Here is a 21,786-nt window from a genome sequence, read left to right as displayed (position 1 = left end):
AATGTGCACTATATGCGGATGACATCTTATTGGTATTGTTGTCCCCCCTTACGTCCCTTCCGAATCTTTATCACGTTTTAGACCAATTTTCCCTAATATCAGGATTGAAAGTCAACCATCATGATAAGTCTGAGGTTTCGAACGTCAGTGTTCCTCATTCCATAGCCAAGTTAATACAATTGAACTTTGAGCTGAGATGGAAGACAAAATCTCCTATTTGGGGGTTCACCTCACTATTTGCTATTCCACCCTTTTTCGCACAAATTTCCTCCGTCTCAAGCAAAAATTGTAAACAGACCTGTTGCACTGGGCTTCTGTGCCTCTTTCCTGGTTCGGTGAGATAGCAGCTATTAAAATGATTGTTCTTCCCAGAATCTTATACTTCTTCCGCACTTTACCAATAGATGTCCCTGCCCCCTATTTAAAAGACCTTCAAAGGCTTATATTGTCCTTCGTTTGGGGTCCTAAACAATGTAGAGCCCCACAAAGTACTCTAAAGTCTCAGGGGATTTGGGTTTACCGAATCTCACTAAATATTTCTATGCTGCTCGTCTGACACCCTTATTCTCACTCCACAGTGTAAGTAACCAAACACGTTGGATTTCTATTGAACAGGCAGCTACTCCTGATCTTCCTGTAGATCAGTTGTTATGGCTGAAACCCAAACAAAGACCACCTGTGTTATGCCCGCTCCTCTCTTCTTCCTTGGCGCTGTGGGATAGGTTGAATCACAGTTTCTGGCTCTGTTCTGTGCACACACCTGCAGCCAGATTATTTGCTAATCCTATTTATGCTCCTGGAATGCAACCGTCAGCGTTTCAATGGTGGCTTGATAAAAATCTATACCGAACTGACACTTCTTTGATAGACTAGGCGTAAAACCCTGTCATTGTTATCAGTCTTTCTACCACATGCCGGACTCTGAGATTTTTCGCCTTCACCAGATTCACCTTTTTATGTCCCCCATTTAAACCTACTTCGGTTCTGCAAAGTACTTCAGTATTTGAGAATTTATGCTTGAATAATTCTAGTGGTCATCATCTCTTGTTTAATATTTACTCATTTTTGGCTTCTCCATCGGAAAAACTGTCATATATGTCTATGTGGGAGAGGGAGTTACACACATCCTTTACTGTTAGGGAATGGCAAGATATGGCAGAACGTACTGCGAAAATTTCCATTAACGCTTCGCTGATCGAAGCCAATTCTAAAGTATTTTTACGATGGAACTTAGTTCCCTCTAGACTGGCCGAGAGGTTCCCTTCTTCCTCATCTTCTTACTTCAGACACTGTGGATGTGTGGGAGACCCTCTGCATATATGGTGGAGTTGACCGAGGGTATGGCGATTCTAGCGACAAATCTTTAATATGTTATATTCCATAACTTAGATTAACTTGAAACTGTACCCGTCACAGGCGTTACTTAATGAGACAGTCCCTGGATTATCTAAGGCCTCTCATAAATTTGTATCCTTTCTTTTCCTGGCAGCCAAAATTGCTATAGCTACATCTTGGAAAAGTCCTGTGATTCCTTTTCATCTGGTTAAGACTAAGCTGAATTTGATTATGGTCAATGACCGTTTACACTGTATGGTCTCGGATAAGGAAGAGCTCTTCCTTCAAGTTTGGCAGCCATGGCTCAGATACCTTGGGACGATATGTTAGGTTCATTTTGCCTAGAAGACATTTGACCCTCATTCTCCTACCTTTCCCCCCTCTTTTCCCTCTTTCTCTCCCTCCCTTTTATTACTTCTTTCTTTTTTTAACATGTGGCGATATTTGGAATATATTTGTCTGTCATGATTCGATTTATGGGGATTGCCCCCGTCTGCGACTGGCATTGTTTGATTCACAATTTACCTTTTCTTGAAAACCTTCAATAAAAATTATTGAAACATAAAAATGCATATGAGCAGAAGGACCAATTTATAGCTGGGAGAATATTATATCATTTTGAATCCAATCATTTTGCTCACTGATGCCACTGGTTTTCCTCCACAACAAGTAACATAATCCACTCTAGCTAAAATGTGTCATAGGAAATTGAAGCATCACTTCAAGTGCAATAAACCTACTTGAAATGTCATAGACAACCTCCCCATGTTATCACATTAAATTGCTTATTACTTGCCAAAGTGTCACTCTGTTTGAGAATCTTTACCCTTTCCCGTCGTAAATCACAGATACTTTTACCACTAGATGGTTCAGGCTGACTCTGACCTGAAAACATTTTCATTTCTAATGTGCTCTTATTTTAGCTGATCTTATGTCCTACTGTTCCTGTTAATATCCTATTTTTCTACTGTTCTGTTCAATCTATACTCCTACAATTTCTATGCTCCATGTGCCTACAAACGTTTTTATGTATAATCCTTGTAAATTCGACACCAATTTATCCTGCTTTTCTGCTCTGGCTATGATTTAGATCAATAGCACCAAGATTATTTCTGACAATTCTTGAAAAATAATTTGTAATTGATACCAGGCGGTTGGTGCCAGTATTACATTTTCACTGTCAATAATAATTGTGCCATACTGTTATCGAGCACTGTGCTTTGCTCTGCCTGAACACAGAAAGAACCCCATCTGACATTAATGACTTGCTGCCCTAGACCACCAAGGATGCTGCTATTGACACCTCAACTACTCTAGACCACAAGGGATGTTGGAATTAACCCTTTCATAACCCGAGACCCAATGGATATTAGATAATGTATATGTTGAAAACAGATGAGGCGGCTTTATAGCTGAATACTGTACAACTTATTTAATACTATTAATACAACTTTTTCACTTAGGAAAATAATGGTTATTGTGACAGGTAAAACCCTGTCCCAGGTAGCTGATGAATACACCTTATGCCAATAGTAGTGTTGAATGATATGGCTCACACTGCAGAGGCAATGAATACTGATGTACTGCTTGGCAGTATTAGTAAATATGACCCTATGGCCAGGATCACACACACACTTTTGATGACTTTTAGTGGCAGTTTTTGGCTCAGTTTTTGTAACCAAAGTCAGAAGCTGATCCAAAAGGAAGGAAAGATGTAGAGAAAAGACTGATGCCTCCTTTCTTTTGTTTCCACTTCTGTGTTTGGCTCAAGAAACTGAACCAAAAACTGCACCAAATCTGTGTGTGATCCTGGCCTTAAGCTGGCCATACATATTAGATGTATGTTGGCCGAACCCATTGATTTTAGTCGTACCAACCGACTATCTAATGTGTATGTCGGCACCCCGACTGGCTTTGGCTCAAAAGCTGAGCCAAAACTGCACCACAAACTGCATCAAATCTGTGTGTGGGATTCTGGCCTAAGGGGTTTGAACTCTAGCTCCGTTGCAGGCAGTGTCAGCTGTATAAATGTCGCTAAGGGGTAAAAAAGTCTGCAGACCCTTTCACTTTTTTCACCTTTTGTTATTTTGAGGTGTTATGCTAAAATAAAAAATAATTCAAGTTTTCCCTCATCATTCTGCACTCAATACTCCACAATGACAAAGTGAAAACAGAATTTCAGAAATGTTTGCAAATTTATTACAAATTAAAAACTCAAATTTCGCATGGACATAAGTATTCAGACCCTTTGCTATGACATTTGAAATTTAGCTCTGGGGGCACTCTGTTTCTCTAGATCATCTTTGAAATGTTTCTACACCTTTATTGGACTCCACCTGTGGTAAATTTATTTGATTGGACATGATTTGAAAAGACACACCCCTGTCTATTTAAGGTCTCACAGCTGTCAATGCATATCAGAGCAAAACCGAAGCCATGAGTAGGAAAGAACTGCCTGTAGAGCTCAGAGACAGAATTGTGTGGAGGCACAGAACTGGAGAAGGGTACAGAAAAAAAATTCTTCGGAACTGGAGTTCCCAAGAGCACAGTAGCCTCCATAAACCTTAAATGGAAGAAGTTTGGAACAACCAGGGCCACTAAGTGAAGAAGCCCCCCGGGCGGAAAGGCGGCTGCCTAAGGCCGACCCTGGGTGCAGTTAGCGAGTGGCACCTGACACGCTGGTAGTTGCAATGGCGCGGGGATACACACACCCACTGGCGCCCCTCTTGCAGTGTGGCGGCTGGCGCCCTGTGCGACCGTACTGATCGAACGATCTAAAGCCGGCCATGGTTATGCATCTGGGTACCAACTATCTGCATGCCTCATATGTCTTAGAGGGAGCTAAACTGGGAGAGACACTTTTTGAGAAGGATATGGGTTTACTTGTAGATTATAAACTAAATAACAGCATGCAATGTCAATCAGCTGCTTCTAAAGCAGAAGTCTCTCACACACGGGCTGTGGGCCACATGCAGCCCCTGAAGCTGACATCAGTGGCGCGCAGGCCGAAGGAGGAGTGCCACACACACTATTGTAGATAGTGTCGGGCCACATACCCCACCCTGCGAGTAGCGCTACACCCCTCTCTCTATAGATAGCTTCATTGGGGCTCCTTCTAAGAGTGGAATCCCCAGCCACAGCTCTCTGGTTGGGGATTCTGCTGATAGAAGAGGCCTTTGATCTAGCTGTCCATATATGGACAGTGATGCCAGTGGCTTTTCCTGGACCGGAATTCCCGGCCAATGCGTTGCCGACTCACTGGTCGGGGATTCCGCTAATAGATTAGGCCTCTCACATAACTGGCCATATATGGACAGTGATGTCAGGGGCTCCCCTGGGGACACTTTGACTGGAGATTCCACTCCTAGAGTGAGCCGCAATGGAGCCATCTATAGGGGGTTATGTGTGGCACTATCTACAAAAGGGTGTGTGTGTGGCACTATTTACAGAGGGCAATATGGAATTATCTACAGATGGCACTGGGGAATTATTTACAGAGGACAATGGGGAAATATCTACAGAGGGCACTGTGGCATTATATACGGGGGTGGCAGTATCTGCAGAGGGCACTGTGGCACTATCTAAAAAGGGACTGCCCAATCCTGACATTCATGTGTCTGCCAAACGCTGCCAACTGAGCAGCCAGACTCCATTTAGCGACACTTAAACTGGAAAACTGGATTGTTAAAATAAGCACGTGGAGTAAACTCGCAAACTTCCGGTAAGTTTAAACCTAACGGCATTATTATAGTAATGTAATATTGTTATAGTAATTTAGTATTATTATAGTAATGTAGTATTGTTATAGTAATGTAGTATTGTTATAGTAGTTCAAATAACAAATTGATTAACAATAATTTTGTAATTTATCAAATTTGAAAGTAATGCGCCCGTCAACTTCAAATGTGTGGCCCATTTACCCGGCTGAGTTTGAAACCCCTGTTCTAAAGCCAGCAAGATATTGTCGTGTATTAACCCCTTTAGGACACAGCCTGTTTTGGCCTTGTGAACACAGCCTATTTTTTCAAATCTGACATGTGTCACTTTATGTGGTAATAACTCCGGAATGCTTTTACCTATCCAAGCGATTCTGAGATTGTTTTCTCGTGACATATTGTACTTTATGTTAGTGAAAAAATTTGGTCGATAAATTCAATATTTATTTGTGAAAAACTTCAAATTTTAGCAAAAATTTGCAAAAATTTGCATTTTTCTAAATTTAAATGTATTTGCTTGTGAAACAGATAGTAATACCACACAAAATAGTTACTAGTTAACATCCCCCATATGTCTACTTTATGTTTGCATCATTTTTTTTCACGTCCTTTTATTTTTCTAGGACGTTACAAGGCTTAGAACTTTAGCAGCAATTTCTCATATTTTCAATAAAATTTCAAAAGGCTATTTTTTCAGGGACCAGTTCAGTTCTGAAGTGGCTTTGAGGGCCTTATATATTAGAAGTCCCCATAAATCACCCCATTTTGAAAACTGTACCCCTCAAGGTATTCAAAACCACATTCAGAAAATATTTTAACCCTTTAGGCGTTTCACAGGAATTAAGGCAAAGTAGAGGTGAAATTTACAAATTTCATTTTTTTTGCCGAAATTCATTTGTAATAAAAAAAAATCTGTAACAGAGAAGATTTTACCAGGGAAACGCAACTCAATATTATTGCCCAGATTCTGCAGATTTTAGAAATATCCAACATGTGGCCCTAGTGTCCTAATGGACTGAAACACAGGCCTCAGAAGCAAAGGAGCAGCTAGTGGATTTCGAGGCCTCCTTTTTTTAGGAATATATTTTAGGCACCATGTCAGGTTTGAGGAGGTCTTGTGGTACCTAAACAGCCAAAACCCCCCCAAAGTGACCCCATTTTGGAAACTACACCCCTCAAGGAATTTTTCTAGGGGTATAGTTAGCATATTGACCCCACAGTTTTTTTGCAGAATTTAGTGGAATTAGTCTGTGAAGATCAAAATCACCTATTTTTCTGTGGAAACATAGAATTTTTTCATTTTTACAAGGAATAAAGGAGAAAAAGCACCCCAAAATTTGTAAAGCAATTTCTCCCGATTACGGCAATATCCCATATGTGGTCGTAAACTGATGTTTGGACCCACAGCAGGGCTCAGAAGGAAGGGAGCGCCTCTTTGATTTTGGAGCGCAGATTTTGCTGGATTGGTTTTAAGTGCCATGTCGGGTTTGCAACGCCCTGGAGGGACCAAAACAGTGGAAACCCCCCAAAAGTGACCCCATTTTGGAATCTACACCCCTCAAGGAATTTTTCTAGTGGTATAGTGAGCATTTTGGCCCCTCAGGATCTTTTTTAGAGCTAGGGTGACCAAAAAACAGCGATTTTGGCGCTTTAAATTCTTTATTTATTACAGCGTTCACCGTGCGCAATAAATTACGTTTTAATTTATTCTGCCGGTCGGTACGATTATGCTGATACCATATGTGTATAGTTTTTTTTAAGTTTTGCAGCGTTTGCACAATAAAATTACGTTTCTATAAAATAATTTATTTTCTGGGACACGCTATTCTGAGCCGTAACTTTTTTATTTTTTCATCCAAAAAGCTGTGGGAGGTCTTGTTTTTTTGCGGGACGGGTTGTAGTTTTTATTGGTACCATTTTGGGGTAAATGCGACTTTTTGATCACTTTTTATTCTATATCTTGTGAGGGGTGGTGACCAAAAAATAGCGATGCTGACAGTTTTCCTTTTATTTTGTTTGCGGCGTTCACCGTGCGGAAAAATTAACATTATAGTTTCATAGATTGGGTCGTTACGAACGTGGCAATACCAAATATGTGTACTTTTTTTTAACGTTTTCATTTTTTCCCTATAATAAATGACTTATTATAGGAAAACAAAACCTTTTATATTTACACTTTTATAAAACATTTTTATTAACTTTTTTTTACTTTTTACACTTTATATTTTTGTTTATTAACTTTTTCTTTTACTTTTTACACTTTCTTTTTTTGACCTGCAGCTTTGATCGCTGCTAGAATACATTACACTACCTAGGTAGTGTAATGTATTCCAACTGTCAGTGTGACGTCACAGTCACTCTGACAGTTGGTCTACGAGGATCAGCAGAGGCTGATCCTCATAGGCTGACATACATGGCAGACTTGGGGGCCGTTGTCTGGCCCCCAGGTGCCATCACAAGCATCAGAAGCCCCCACGATTGCATGGGGGCTGCTGATGCGCTACAAACCCGCTACATGCGGAGATGGCAATCGAGCCCCGCATGTAACGGGTTAATTGCCGAAATCAGCGGCGATGAGCCACTGATCGGCAACACTGGAGAGTGTCAGCTGTCGGGGACAGCTGATCTCCAAGTTCCCAATGCACACTGTCGCCGACAGTGTGCATCGGGAACGGCACAGTAACTTTCTGTCACTCTGACAGGAAGCCTATCGGGACCAGCCGAAGGTTGGTCCTGATGGGCTTCTGTCCATGGCAGACCCGGAAGCCATTGTTTGGCTTCCGTTTCCCATACTAACTATCGGCCGACCCCGCGATTTCGGACGGTGGTCTGCCGATATGTTAGAAACCCCTAAAATTCGGCGATTGCACCCGATCGCCGAATTTAAGGGGTTAATGCGCCGAAATCAGCGGCAAAGGACCGCTGGCCGGCAAGAGGGGAGTGTCAGCTGTCGGCGACAGCTGACCTCCTGGTTCCCGGTGCACACTGTCGCCGACAGTGTGCACCGGGATTAACTCAGTAACTGTACGTCCTCGTGCGGGAAGTAACTTCCCGCAACGACGGACAGTTACGTCCTGGTGCGGATAGGGGTTAAAAGAGTCATGGACTCGCGGGACAGGGATATAATATTACCACTTTACAAAGCATTAGTGAGACCTCATCTAGAATACGCTGTTCAGTTCTGGGCTCCAGTTCACAGAAAGGATGCCCAGGGGTTGGAAAAAATACAAACAAGAGCAACTAAACAAATAAGGGGCATGGATAATTAAAGTTATGAGGGAAGATTAAAAGAATTAAACCTATTTTGCCTTGAAAAGAGACGACTAAGGGGGGCCATGATTAACTTATATAAATATATGAATGGCCAATACAAGAAATAGGGTAAAAATCTGTCCCATGTAAAACCCCCTCAAAAGAAAAGGGGGCACTCCCTCCGTCTGAAGAAAAAAAGGTTTGATTTGCAGAGGGCGACATGGACCCACTGGACCGTACCACCTTAACGATATGGCAGCTGGCCAACAGGACACAGGTCAAAGTCTAGTTCATATAGGTGTACCTCTGGTAGCTTCGGACAGTAGCAATGCAGGCTCGGATGGGACTTTGGCAGCTGGCAGACATCAGTCGTGGTGTAACAGGACAGGCGTGGTATATGGCACAGCACGACTCCAAGTCGGCGACAGTGTGCATCGGGAGGCCAGCTGTCCCTGACAGCTGACACTCCACTGTATGCTGATCAGCGGCTTATTTCTGCTGATTTCGGCAATTAACCCCTTGATTGCGGTGATCGATTGCAATCACCGCATTCAGGGGTTTCCATCTCATAGGCAGACCCCACGATGAAATCGTGAGGTTTGCAGATGGCTAGCATGGCGATCGGAGGCGAAGTAATGGCCTCTGTGTCTGCCATGTACGGAATCCTATCAGGATCAGCCTCCTGATAGACTTCCTGTCAGAGTGACAGGACGTCACTGATGTTCGCGATGCCCACTGTCGATGACAGTGTCTGTGACAGTGTCGGCGACAGTGTGCATCGGGAACTGGGAGGTCAGCTGTCCCTGACAGCTGACACTCCACTGTTCACGATCAGCGGCTCATTGCCACTGATTTAGGCAATTAACCCATTACATGCGGGGCTTAATTGCGATTTCCGCATGTAGGGGGTTTGTAGCGCATCAGCAGCCCCCATGCAATTGTGGGGGCTGCTGATGCTTGTGATGGCACCCGGGGGCCAGACAACGGCCTCCGGGTCTGCCATGTATGCAAGCCTATGAGGATCAGCCTCTGGCTGGTCCTTGTAGACTAACTGTCAGAGTGACTGTGACATCACACTGACAGTTGGAATACATTATACTACCTAGATAGTGTAATGTATTCTGGCAGCGACCAGAGCTGCAGGTAAAAAAAGGAAGTGTCAAAAGTAAAGAAAAGATTTTAAAAAAAGTTAATAAAAATGTTTTACAAAAGTGTAAAAATAAAAGATTTTTTTTTCCTATAAGTCTCTTATTATAGGGAAAAAATTAAACTGTTAAGAAACAGTACACATATTTGGTATCACCGCGTTTGTAACGACCCAATCTATAAAACTATAATGTTTTTTTTACCGCACGGTGAACGCCGCAAAAAAACCAAACTAAAAACAATGCCAGAATCACAATTTTTTGGTCACCACCCCTCCCAAAATATAGACTAAAAAGTAATAAAAAAGTCGCATGTACCCGAAAATAGTACCAATAAAAACAACTTATCCCACAAAAAACAAGCCCTTACACCGCTTTTTTGACTGAAAAATAAAAAAGTTACGGCTCTCAGAATATGGTGACAGAAAATAAATTATTTTATAAAGAAGCGATTTTATTGTGCAAACGCTGCAAAACATAAAAAAAACTATATACATATGGTATCGCCGTAATCGTATGGACCCGCAGTAAAATTGTCATTTATAGCGCATTATGAACGCCGTAAGAAATAAAGAATTTAAAACGCCAACATCACTGTTTTTGGCCACCAAAGCTCTAAATAAAATGTAATAAAAGGTGATCAAAAAGTTGCAGGTACCAAAAAATGGTGCCAATAAAAACTACAGCTCGTCCCGCCAAAAATAAGCCCTCACACCGCTCAATTCATGGAAAAATAAAAAAGTTATGGTGTTTGGAACGCGGGGAGTGAAAAACTAAAATGGAAAAGCAAAAAAGGATCAGTCCTGCAAAGGTTAATTAATTTCTATTAAAAAAATAAATTATTACCACATGTGGGGTATTGTCATACTCGGGAGAGATTGCGTTACAAATTTAGGGCGACTTTTTCTCCTTTATCCCTTGTGAAATTGTAAAAATTCTACATTTTAATGGACAAAAATGTTTATATTTATTTTCACGGCCTAATTCTACTAAATTCTGCAAAAAACCTGTGTGGTATAAATGCTTACTATACCCCTAGAAAAATTCCTTGAGGGGTGAAGTTTCCCAAATGGGGTCACTTTTGGGGTGTTTCCACTATTTTGTTCCCTCCAGGGCGTTGCAATCGCGACATGGCACTAAAAACCAATCCAGCAAAATCTGCACTCCAAAATCCAAATGGCGCTCCCTCCCTTCCGAGCGCTGCCGTGGGTCCAAATAGCAGTTTATTACCACATATGGGGTATTTCCGTAATCGGGAGAAGATGATTTACAAATTTTGGTGTGCATTTTCTCCTTTATTCCTTGTAAATATTAAAAATGTCTATGTTATTTCAGAAAAAAAAGTAGATTTTCATTTTCACAGACTAACTCCAATAAATATAGCAAAATACCTGTGGGGTCAAAGTGCTAACTATACCCCTAGATAAATTCCTTGAGGGGTCTAGTTTCCAAAATGGGGTCACTTTTGGGAAGTTTCCACTGTTTTGGCACCACAAGACCAATTCAAACTCGACATGGTGCCTAAAATATAATCTAAAAATAAGCAGGCCCTAAAATCCACTAGGTGCTCCTTTGCTTCTGAGGTCGGTGTTTCGGTCCATTACCGCACTAGGGCCACATGTGGGATATTCCTACAAACTGTAGGACTTGGGCAATAAATATTGAGTTGTATTTCTCTGGTAAACCCTTCTGTGTTACACAATTTGTTTTATTGCATATGAATTTCGGCAAAAAAAAAGAGAAATTTGTAAATTTCCCCTCTACTTTGCTTTATTTCCTGTGAAACGCCTAAAGGGTTAAAATACTTTCTTAATGGTGTTTTGAATACTTTGAGGGGTGCAGTTTTTAAAATGGGGTGATTTATTGGGGGATTCTAATATATAAGGCCCTCAAAACCACTTCAGACCTGAACTGGCCCATGTAAAAATAGTCTTTTGAAATTTTCTTGAAAATGTGAGAAATTGCTGCTAAAGTTCTAAGTCTTGTAACGTCCTAGAAAAATAAAAGGATGTTCAAAATACGATACAAATATAAAGTACACATATGGGAAATGGTAACTAGTGACTATTTTGTGTGGTATTACTATCTGTTTTACAAGCAGATACATTTAAATTTAGAAAAATGCACATTTTTGCACATTTTCTCTAAAGTTTGGTGTTTTTTCACGAATAAATATTGAATTTATTGACCAAATTTTTCCACTATCATAAAGTACAATATGTCACGAGAAAAAAAAATCTCAGAATCGCTTGGATAGGTAAAAGCATTCCGGAGTTATTACCACATAAAGTGACACATGTCAGATTTGAAAAAATCGGTTGTGCCACAAGGCCAAAACAGTCTGCGTCCTAAAGGGGTTAAGCATGGACTGAGCTCACGAGCGCACCCTGGTGGTCACTGCGGAACAGGACGGCCGCATGTGCAGACATCTCTGGAGAGAAGGGCTTTGACCGGATGGAAGTAGTTTGTGGTCAGCGACCACGGACGTTACACAAGCCTTCTTTACTGTGAAAACTCTGAATCTATGGAATAGTCTACCGCAGGAGCTGGTCACAGCAGGGACAGTAGATGGCTTTAAAGAAGGCTAAGATAATTTCCTAGAGCAAAAAAAATATCAGCTCCTATGTAAATGTGTAGAATTTTTGTTTCATCCCTTCGCTTTTTCTCATCCCTTGGTTGAACTTAATGGGCATATGTCTTTTTTCAACCGTACTATGTAACTATGTAACCAAACTAAGTAATAGGGGGAGTAGGACCTTGGTAAGAGAGGTGACCAAGAACACAATGGTCACTCTGGCTGAGCTCCAAAGATCCTGTGTGCATATTGTACAAACTTTACGAAGGTCAACCATCACTGCAGAACTCCACCAATCTGAGCTTTATAGCAGAGTGGCCATAAAGATGCTTCACCTCAGTAAAGATACATGAAAGCCCACCTGGAGTTGGCAGAAAGGCACCTAAAGGATTCTCAGACTGTGAGAAACAAGATTCTCTGGTCTGGTAAAACTAAGATTTAACTTTTTGGCCTCAATTGTAAGCATCATGTCTGGGGGAAACCAGGCACTACCTATCACCTGCCCAATACGACCGTTACAGTGCATCATGCTGTGGGGGTGTTTTTAAGAGGCTGGGACAGGGAGACTGGTCAGGGTTGAGAGAATGATGAATGGAGCAAAGTACAGAGATATTCTTAATGAAAACCTGGTCCACACCTCAGATCTCCTGCGCTGGACCTCAGACTGGGCAGAAGGTTCACCTTCCAACAAGACAATGACCCTAAGCACACAGTCAAGACAACACAAGCATGGCTTAGGGACAACTCTGTGAATGTCCTTCAGTGGCCCAGCCAGAGCCCTGACTTGAACTCAATCGAACATCTCTGGAAAGACCTGAAAATAACTGTCCTCCGACGGTCCCCATCCAACCTGACAGAGCTTGAGAGGATCTGGCAGAAAATCCCAAGATCTAGGTGTGCAAACTTTATGGCATCATACTCAAGAAGAATGGAGGCTGTTATCGCTGCCAAAGCTGCTTCAACTAAGTACTGAGTTAAAAGTCTAAATACTTATGTCAATGCAATATTTTAGTTTTACTTTTCAATAAATTAGCAGAGATTACTAACATTCTGTTTTCGCTTTGTCATTATAAGGTATTGAGTGCAGAATGATTAAGAAAAATTTTTATTTTTAATTTTATTTTATTTAAGGCCTCAACATAACAAAATGTGAAAAAATGCATAGGGTCTGAAGAATTTCCGAATGCATTGTACTTACCTTGCATTTCCTGTAAATCAGGCATCTATATATCCTTGCTGCTACCACATTTAGGCCTTATTTACACAAATGTATTTCTCATCAGTGTTCTATCCGTTTTACCAACGGATAGCACAATGACCCATGCAAGTCAATGTGGCTATTCACACATCTGGGTTATTTTCACGGAACGTGTGTCCATTGCAAGAAACTTATAGCATGTCCTATTCTGGTCTTTTCTTGCGGACCAGACTCTCTCATTAAAGTCTATGGGTGCGTGAAAAAAAATGGACAGCACACAGACGACATCCATATGCTGTCCCTCTTTCATGCAACAGTTGCCAAAGTAATGCAAAAAAAAAAGAGAAAAAGTGAAACCAGGAAGTGCTTACAGCGGAGAAAAACTGACTAGAAAAACAGATTCTTAATACACAATTTGTGAGTGTGCGTCTTTAGGTTTGTTGGACCTATGTAGTATTTTGGCTACGCATGATAGATTTTTTGAGTGAGCCGCTTTTTGTAACACTTCAGATGCTGCAGACTTTTTTTTTACATTTATGTGGGTGTTTTATAACAATTAGTTTTCACAGAGCTAAACAAATGTACTAGGCCAGATAATAGCCAGCAGTTATATAAGAAAAATGTAAAGTCACAGAAAAAACCGACTGATCAAAATCTGATCAGTCTGTTATTTTTGTTTTATATCAAGACAGGAATCTTGTAAGGAAAAAGTTAAATGTACAGGAAAAAAAGTTTAGAAAAAAGTATTTAACGTTAAAACTTGATTAAACATTAGGTTATTTTCTGAGATAATATAAGAATATTATGTCACCTCCAAGTTCCATGCCTTGCATATGTATATATATATATATATATATATATATATGTATACATATATATATATATATATATATATATATATATATATATGTATACATATATATATATATATATATATATATGTATATATATATATATATGTATATATATATATATATGCACTTGGTCTGCAGTATGGGGTACATTATTGCATATGTTGTTCAAAAACTTGTTTTTTAACATTATAAAAACTATATATACTGCATGTAACCATACAGAGAAAAAAATCATTGTTGAAAATAAAGAAGTTAGAATATATTTATTTTCATATTCTAGCTGGGCACATACATCAACGTTATTCACATGCATAAAGGACATGTTATACTGAACATCTTACCAGCCACAAAGCACACTCTCCATAGCCCGGCATGTAATGCCATCTTCACTTCAGTTGTTTGATTTTGAGGTGAGACAATTCCTTCTTCCATGTACAGCCAGTAGTCAGTGCTAACGGCTATCCCAACCAGAAGGAGACCACACGCTCCGAAGACACTACTAAGTAGAGTCAATGCACGGCTGCTGCAATTACTCATCCTAGGGCCTAGGAGGAATCCAGTCAAAAATTTTGCAGTTACCTGTAGGCAAAGAATAACAAAAATTATCATTATTATTGTATCCGATCAATTTATCCTTTATCAGAGATCTAGTATGTGTGATAATTTCACAATGACACACCTGGTAGTGAGGTTATTTTTTTTTATTTTTTTATTTTTTATTATTATTTAATCAAGTTGCGGTGAGGTATGCCAGTCAATACAGGTGTGTCCTGGTATTTAATAATTTCCAACTTGGAGAAGAGCATAAAAACTATTTGATTCCTAAAATGTAAAAAATATTGGCACTATGCACTAGACTATTGTCACTGCCCTACTGTATGAGCCAAATCTTCTAATGCTTTTTCTACTGGGGCCATTTGTGCAAGAACGTGGTGATGCCTGGATATCACCAACTATTTCTAAAAATGTATGCCAAAATGAATAAATGTATCTCAATTGCACTTTTATTTGTCTCCTGAACGCAGTATAACAGAAATAAGAACCAAAAAGTAAATTTTACTGCTAAATGAGAAATCGGTGCAGATAAAGCAAGGTCTGTAGAGCATACAATCACTTTTATAAAAACTGCCTACCTTGCATGACTTACACAGCCAGCGTAATCTCGCGAGATCTCGCTGTGCTGTCATTTACAGCGAGTTCTCGCGAGATTACGCTTGCTGTGCTGAAAGTCCCACACAAACGTTACCGAAGTGCCAGGATTGTGAATAGACATCCCGTCCTGGTTGGAGGTGATGTCTATTCACTGACAAGACACTTCAGTAACGTTAATGTGTGTGTATGTGGCTGCACATAGTGAACAACGCGGGATCCCTATGTGCATTGTAAATGAATGGAGAGAAGTGTAGGACTATGATTGGTCAGCGTCCTACACTTCTCTCCACAATGCCCACTTGGTCAAAAGAAAAAACACGCCCAGTTTTCTATTAAGAAAGTCATTAGCATAAAGCTAAAATAGGTCATAACTTGGTGAAAATAGTTTTTCTAAATAAAAAACACTGCTGTAATCTACATTACGGCGCCGATCACATTATGTACAAGATAGGGCACTTATAATGTGGTGACAGAGCCTCTTTAAGCACTGCAATTTTTAAATAGTTTTTACCCGCATAGCAGCGCTCTTGTCCACCTACTGTAGATGGAACTGAAACACAGTTCCAATTGGCTTATTGGGAGGCTATGTTGCAGTTCCCTGGCCAAAATGTACAGTCCTTTTTGACTAACACAAAATTTGGTTTTCACATAGTCTGCTACTTAAGTGTTTTCAGATCTTTTAGTGTGATATTTCTATGGTAAACTGTAGTACAATTATAAGCATTTCTTAAGTTTTTAAAATTGTATTCTTGCCTAATCAGTGCTTGGTGTTTAACACAATTTCTGTGTTTTTGTTTGTCCATCCGTTCTTTGAAGATTGACCACAGATTCTCAATGGGTTAGAGATCTGGGGAGTTTCCTGGCCATGGACCCAAAATCAGAAGGTGAAGAGAAATAATGCAGTGTAATTACGGGTATCGGCGCCAGGCTGAAGAGGATCAGGAACGGAGTCAAGTGCATAGGATCTAGGAGATCTTTCATTGAGAAGACGAAGCGTTTCTGGACCGGACGCGTCGTCTTCTCAATAAAAGATCTCCTAGATCCTATGCACTTGACTCCGTTCCTGATCCTCTTCAGCCTGGTGCCGATACCCGTAATTACACTGCATTTTTTCTCTTCACCTTCTGACTCTCACCTTGTCCCAGGTACTGAGGATTGGGCACCAAGGGACTGCAGTGGGTGGCACCCGGCGATCTACACTTCACCACCTCATAATAGTCTCGGAGGAGCGCCACCATCCCCTCACCTTTTTGCTGTACTAACTCGTGGACCCAAAATGTCACAGTTTTTTTCACCAAGCGACTTAGTTATCACTTTTGCCTTGCCTTCATCATGCTGGAAAAAGCATTGTTCATCACCAAATTGCTTGGGAGAAGTTGCTCTTCGAGGATGTTAAGATACCATTCTTTATTCATGGAAGTGTTGTTAGGCAAAATTGTGAGTGAGCCCACTCCCTTGGGTGAAAAGCAACCCCACACATGAATGGTCTCAGAATGCTTTTACTGTTGGCATGACACAGAACTCATGGTAGCGTTCACCTTTTCTACTCCAGACAATCATTCTTCCAGATGTCCCAAATAGTCTGAAGGGGGTTTCATCAGAGAAAATAACTTTACCCCAGTACTCTGCAGTTCAATCCCTGTACTTCCTACAAAATGTTAGTCTGTCTTTGATATTTTTCTTGGAGAGAAGTAGCTTCTTTACTGCCTTTCTTGACACCAGGCCAGCCTCCAAAGACTTCGCCTCACTGTGCGTGCATATGCACTGACACCTGCCTGCTGCCATTCCTGAGCAAGCTCTGCACAGGTGTTGAACCGATCCTGTAGCTGAATCCTCTTTAGGAAACGGTCCTGGCACTTGCTGGACTCTCGTGGGTGCTCTGAAGCCTTCTTTACAGTAATTGAACCTCTTTCCTTGATGTTTTTGATGATCAGTTTTTAAATCTGTGATTTAGGGGCAATCTTACAAGCAGCAATGTCCTTGCCTATAAATCTCTTTTGATACAAAGCAATGATGACTGCACTTGTTTACGTGGAGGTAACCCCATGGTTAACTGAAGAAGACAATGATTTCAAGCACCATCCCCATTTTAAAGCAACCAGTCTGCTCTTATAATTCAATGAACAACCTACAAAAACCTCTAACCAAACCAATGGCGTAAAGAGGGGTCCCTAATATACAAGTAGACAATGTGAACCACAAGGAAACATAGTCCCCAACAAAAAATAATATGCAAAATTATATGCAAAAGTAGAAAATCTTTATTAGATACAATAAACAATAATACAATACGGAATAAAAGGATGGACCATACAAAGAGAAAAAGAGAGTAGGGTCAGATGAAAAAGACCAGTGACCTACAGAGTCAACCAACCGTCAGTGGTCAGAACCCACTCAAATAACCCACAAAGCTGGATAAATGGTGCGCAATAGATGATATGCCCACACATAAAGGCAGTAGTGCTAACTAGATGTGGCCTTATATCATTTTTTTTTGTTTATCATTCATATTTCATCTAGACTGCATAACTGGCTTGGTAATGTAACTGTAATGATGGGGGTAAGGAAACAGACAAGTGAGCCCTAATCTACTCGCCACTCAGTCCCTGCCTACTTGCAACGACCCGCCCTAGGCGACGGGGTACAACTGGGCGACGGTCCCTACGCTCAATAAGTGCATGACAGACAAACAGACAAGGGTACACAGAAGCAAGTGAAAAGGGGCAGTTGCCCACGGCAACACCGTGAGCAACAAGAGTGGTGAACGAGCCGAGTCAAACCAGGAGTGTACAAAGTACCAAACGCAGAGCAGGAGAGTAGTGAACAAGCCGAGTCAAACCAGGAGTGTACGAGGTACCAAATGCAGAGCAGGAGAGTAGTCAGTAAGCCAGGGTCAATAAGAAGCAGGGTCAAATAGATCAAGAAGCTGCAGCAGGGCCAGGAAACCAAACGAGAAGAATCACAAGCAAGGAGGAACAGGAAAGGCAGGTATAAATAGACAGAGGGCGGGAGCTAGCTCCGTCTGGCCAGGCTGTGATAGGCTCTCCCACTCCTAAGCATGCCATCCTGAGTGGTGGAAGATGGAGTCAATCTCACAGGCATAGAAGCAGGTGCAGACTGATTACCTATTGGCGTAGATACAGAAGCTGTGCCTGGCAGATCCTTAACAGTAACATGATAAGACAGATGCAGGTAAGGGCAGGCAACAATTCCAGTCACTAAACAGTCCGGATCAAAAACAAAATAATAAACAAACACCTTCACAAATGGACAGAGCAGAGCTTGTGAGCCGCTATGACAAAACAAGAACACAGGCATATGCAGTGGCTGACTTCCTATTGTACAGGGTGAAACATGATCAATTGAATTAGAAAAGCTCTTTAACTCTTTCCCTGCCAAGCATGCATCTCTTACGGCCTGGCATGAAGGAACTTCAGTAGCCAAGGATGTATCTGATACGCTCTTGCTACTATCGGCTTTAACACAGGCTGGATCGAAGCTAGAACTATGATCTAGTCTTTCTCTATAGCTAGTCTTGTTTTAAAATTAAAATTCTTGGCTTTCAAAGAAGACCTGGATTGCAGCGCTAGCTCCGATCTGGCCGGTAAATTAACACGTTAGAAAAAGTACACGTTAAGACCCCAACTATAAAACTGTAATATTATTTTTCCAGCATGGTGAAAATAAGTACAAAAACAAATGCCAGATTCACAATTTTTTGGTCACCACTCCTCCCAAAATATACAATAAAGAGTGATCAAAAAGTCGTATGTACGCCAAAATGGTACCAATACAAACTACAACCCGTCCTGCAAAAAACAAGTCCGTACACAGATTTTTTGACTGAAAAATAAAAAAGTTATGGCTCTCAGAATATGGTGACACAAAAAATAATTTATTTTATTAATAAGTGATTTTATTGCACAAACACTGCAAAACATAAAAAAATTATATACATATGGTATCGCCGTAATCATACCGACCCGCAGGATAAAGTAAAATGGTCGTTTATAGCCCAGGGTGAACGCCGTAAAAGAAAAAAGAATAAAAAACATTGTCAGTATTGATAGTTTTTGGTCACCTTGCTTGCCAAAAAATGGAATAAAAAGTGATCAAAAAAATTGCATGTACCCCAAAATTGTACCAATGAAAACTACAGATTGTCCCGCAAAGAATAAGCTCCGGTGGAGAAAAAATAAAAAAGTTCTGGCTCTCAAAATATGGCGATGCAAAATGTGCAGAGTGTCCCAAAAGCGGATAAGATTGGGCGCCATTTATCAGTGCGACAGCGGCAACACATCTGCGGATTATTATTTATTTACCCCATTATTATACCCTCTTATTATGTCCTGATGTTCTCCGCGCATATGACATATGCCCCACCACATTATAAACTGACATACCAGTAAAACGCCAAACCGAACTAACAAGCTAAATCTGCGCGTCAAATGCTGCTCCCTCCCTTCTGAGCCCTACATCGTGCCCAAACAGAAGTTTACGCCCACAGATCTGGCATCGCCACACCCGGGAGAACCCGGTTAATATTTTATGAGGTATTTGTCTTCAGTGGCACAAACTGGGCATAACATGTAGTGCACTAAAATGGCATATCAGTGGAAAATTTTAATTTTCACTCTGAACCATCCGCTGCACATTAACCCCTTTGCGCACCACAACATAGCATGTCGTAATGTGGGGGGTGATGTATGGAGCGGGATCATGTGAAAAATAAAGAATTTAAAACGGCAAAATCGCTGTTTTTTGGTCACCTTGGCTCTACCAAAAAATGTAATAAAAAATGCTCAAAAGTTGTATGTACCAAAAAATGGTACCAATAAAAATGACCGCTCGTCCCTCAAAAAATAAGCATTAACACCACTCTATTGACAGAAAAATAAAAAAGTTATGGCTCTTGGAACGCGGGGAGGAAAAACTAAAAAGGAAAATGAAAAAAGGGTACAGTCCGGAAACGGTTAATTACTTTCTAAGGAAAAAATATTTATGACCACATGTAGGGTATTCCCGTACTCGGGAGAAATTGCTTCACAAATGTTGGCGTGCTTTTTCCTCCTTTATCCTTTGTGAAATTGAAAAAATGCAACATTTTCGTGGAAGAAATGTTGATATTCATTTTCACGGCCTAATTCTAATAAATCCTGCAAAAGAATTGTGGGGTCTAAATGCCCACAATACCCCTAGATAGATTCTTTAAGAAGTGTAATTTCCAAAATGGGGTTCACTTTCGGGGGGTTTTCACGGTTTTGGCCTCTCATGGGCTTTGCAAATGCGACATGGCACACAAAAACCATTTCAGCTAAATTTGAGCTCCAAAAGCCAAATCCTTCCATTCTAAGCCCTGCTGTGGGTCCAAGCATCAGTTTATTACCACATATGGCATATTTCCTTAATCGGGAGAAATTGTTTTACAAATGTTGGGGTGCTTTTTCTCCTTTATTCCTTGTAAAAATTAAAAATGGCTACCTTTTTTTCAGAAAAAAAAGTAGATTTTTACCTTTACAGGATAATTCCAATGAATTCAGAAAAACAACTATGGGGTCAGAATGCTAACTTTACCACTACAAAAATTCCTTGATGAGTGTAGTTTCCAAAATGGGGTCACTTTTTGGGGGGTTTCCACTATTTTGTTCCCTCCAGTGCATTGAAAATGCGACAGGGCACTGAAAACTATTCCAGCAAAATCAGAAATCCAAAATCTAAATGGTGCTCCTTCCCTTCTGAGTCCTGCTGTGGGTCCAAACAGCAGTTTATTACCACATATGGGGTATTGCTATAATCAGGAGAAATTGCTTTACATATGTTGGGGTGTTTTTTCACTTTTATTCCTTGAAAAAATTAAAAATGTCTATGTTTTTTCAGAAAAAACGTAGATTTTCATCTTCACATACTAATTCAAATACATTTAGCAAAAAAAACTGTGGGTTCAAAATGCTAACTATATCCCTAGATATATTCCCTGAGGGGTGTCGTTTCTAAAATGGGGTCACTTTTGGGGGTCTTTATTGTTTTGGTCCCACAAGACCTCTTCAAACCTGACATGGTACCTAAAATATATTCTAAAAAAAGGAGGCCCCAAAATCCACTAGGTGCTCCTTTGCTTCTGAGGCCTGTATTTCAGTAAATTAGCACACTAGGGTATCATGTGGGATATTTCTAAAAACTGCAGAATCTGGGCAATACATATTGAGTTGCATTTCTCAGGTAAAACTTTCTGTGGTATAGAAAAAACTGTATTACAAATGAATTTTGGCAAAAAAAAAAAATGAAATTGATAAATTTCACCTCTAATTTGCTTTAATTCCCGTGAAACGCCTAAAGGGTTGAAACACTTTATGAATGCTGTTTTGAATACTTTGAGGGATGCAGTTTTCAAAATGTGGCGATTTATAGGGACTTTCTAACATATAAGGTCCTCAAAGCCATTTCAGAACTGAACAGGTCCTTGTAAAAATAACCTTTTGAAATTTTCTTGAAAATATGAGAAATCGCTGCTAAAGTTCTAAGTCTTGTAACGTCCTAGAAAAAAAAAATAATGTTCAAG

General features: G+C 40.4%; 1 protein-coding gene across 3 annotated transcripts in view; it reads right to left on the bottom strand.

Annotated features, from left to right (window-relative positions):
• CACNG7 (calcium voltage-gated channel auxiliary subunit gamma 7) overlaps positions 1-21,786 on the bottom strand; it is a 148,590-nt gene that overhangs the window by 48,929 nt on the left and 77,875 nt on the right. For all 3 annotated transcript variants that reach the window (XM_075838866.1, XM_075838865.1, XM_075838867.1), the window contains one exon: positions 14,417-14,654. In XM_075838866.1, coding sequence (XP_075694981.1) covers positions 14,417-14,612 — 196 coding nt within the window. In that variant the 5' untranslated portion in view covers positions 14,613-14,654. The remainder of the gene's footprint in view (positions 1-14,416; positions 14,655-21,786) is intronic.

The sequence above is a fragment of the Rhinoderma darwinii genome, chromosome 10, assembly GCF_050947455.1.
Source record: "Rhinoderma darwinii isolate aRhiDar2 chromosome 10, aRhiDar2.hap1, whole genome shotgun sequence".
Classification (NCBI taxonomy): domain Eukaryota; kingdom Metazoa; phylum Chordata; class Amphibia; order Anura; family Rhinodermatidae; genus Rhinoderma; species Rhinoderma darwinii.
The sequence above is the reverse complement of the archived record's forward strand: the minus strand, read 5'-3'. Positions and strand labels throughout refer to the sequence as shown.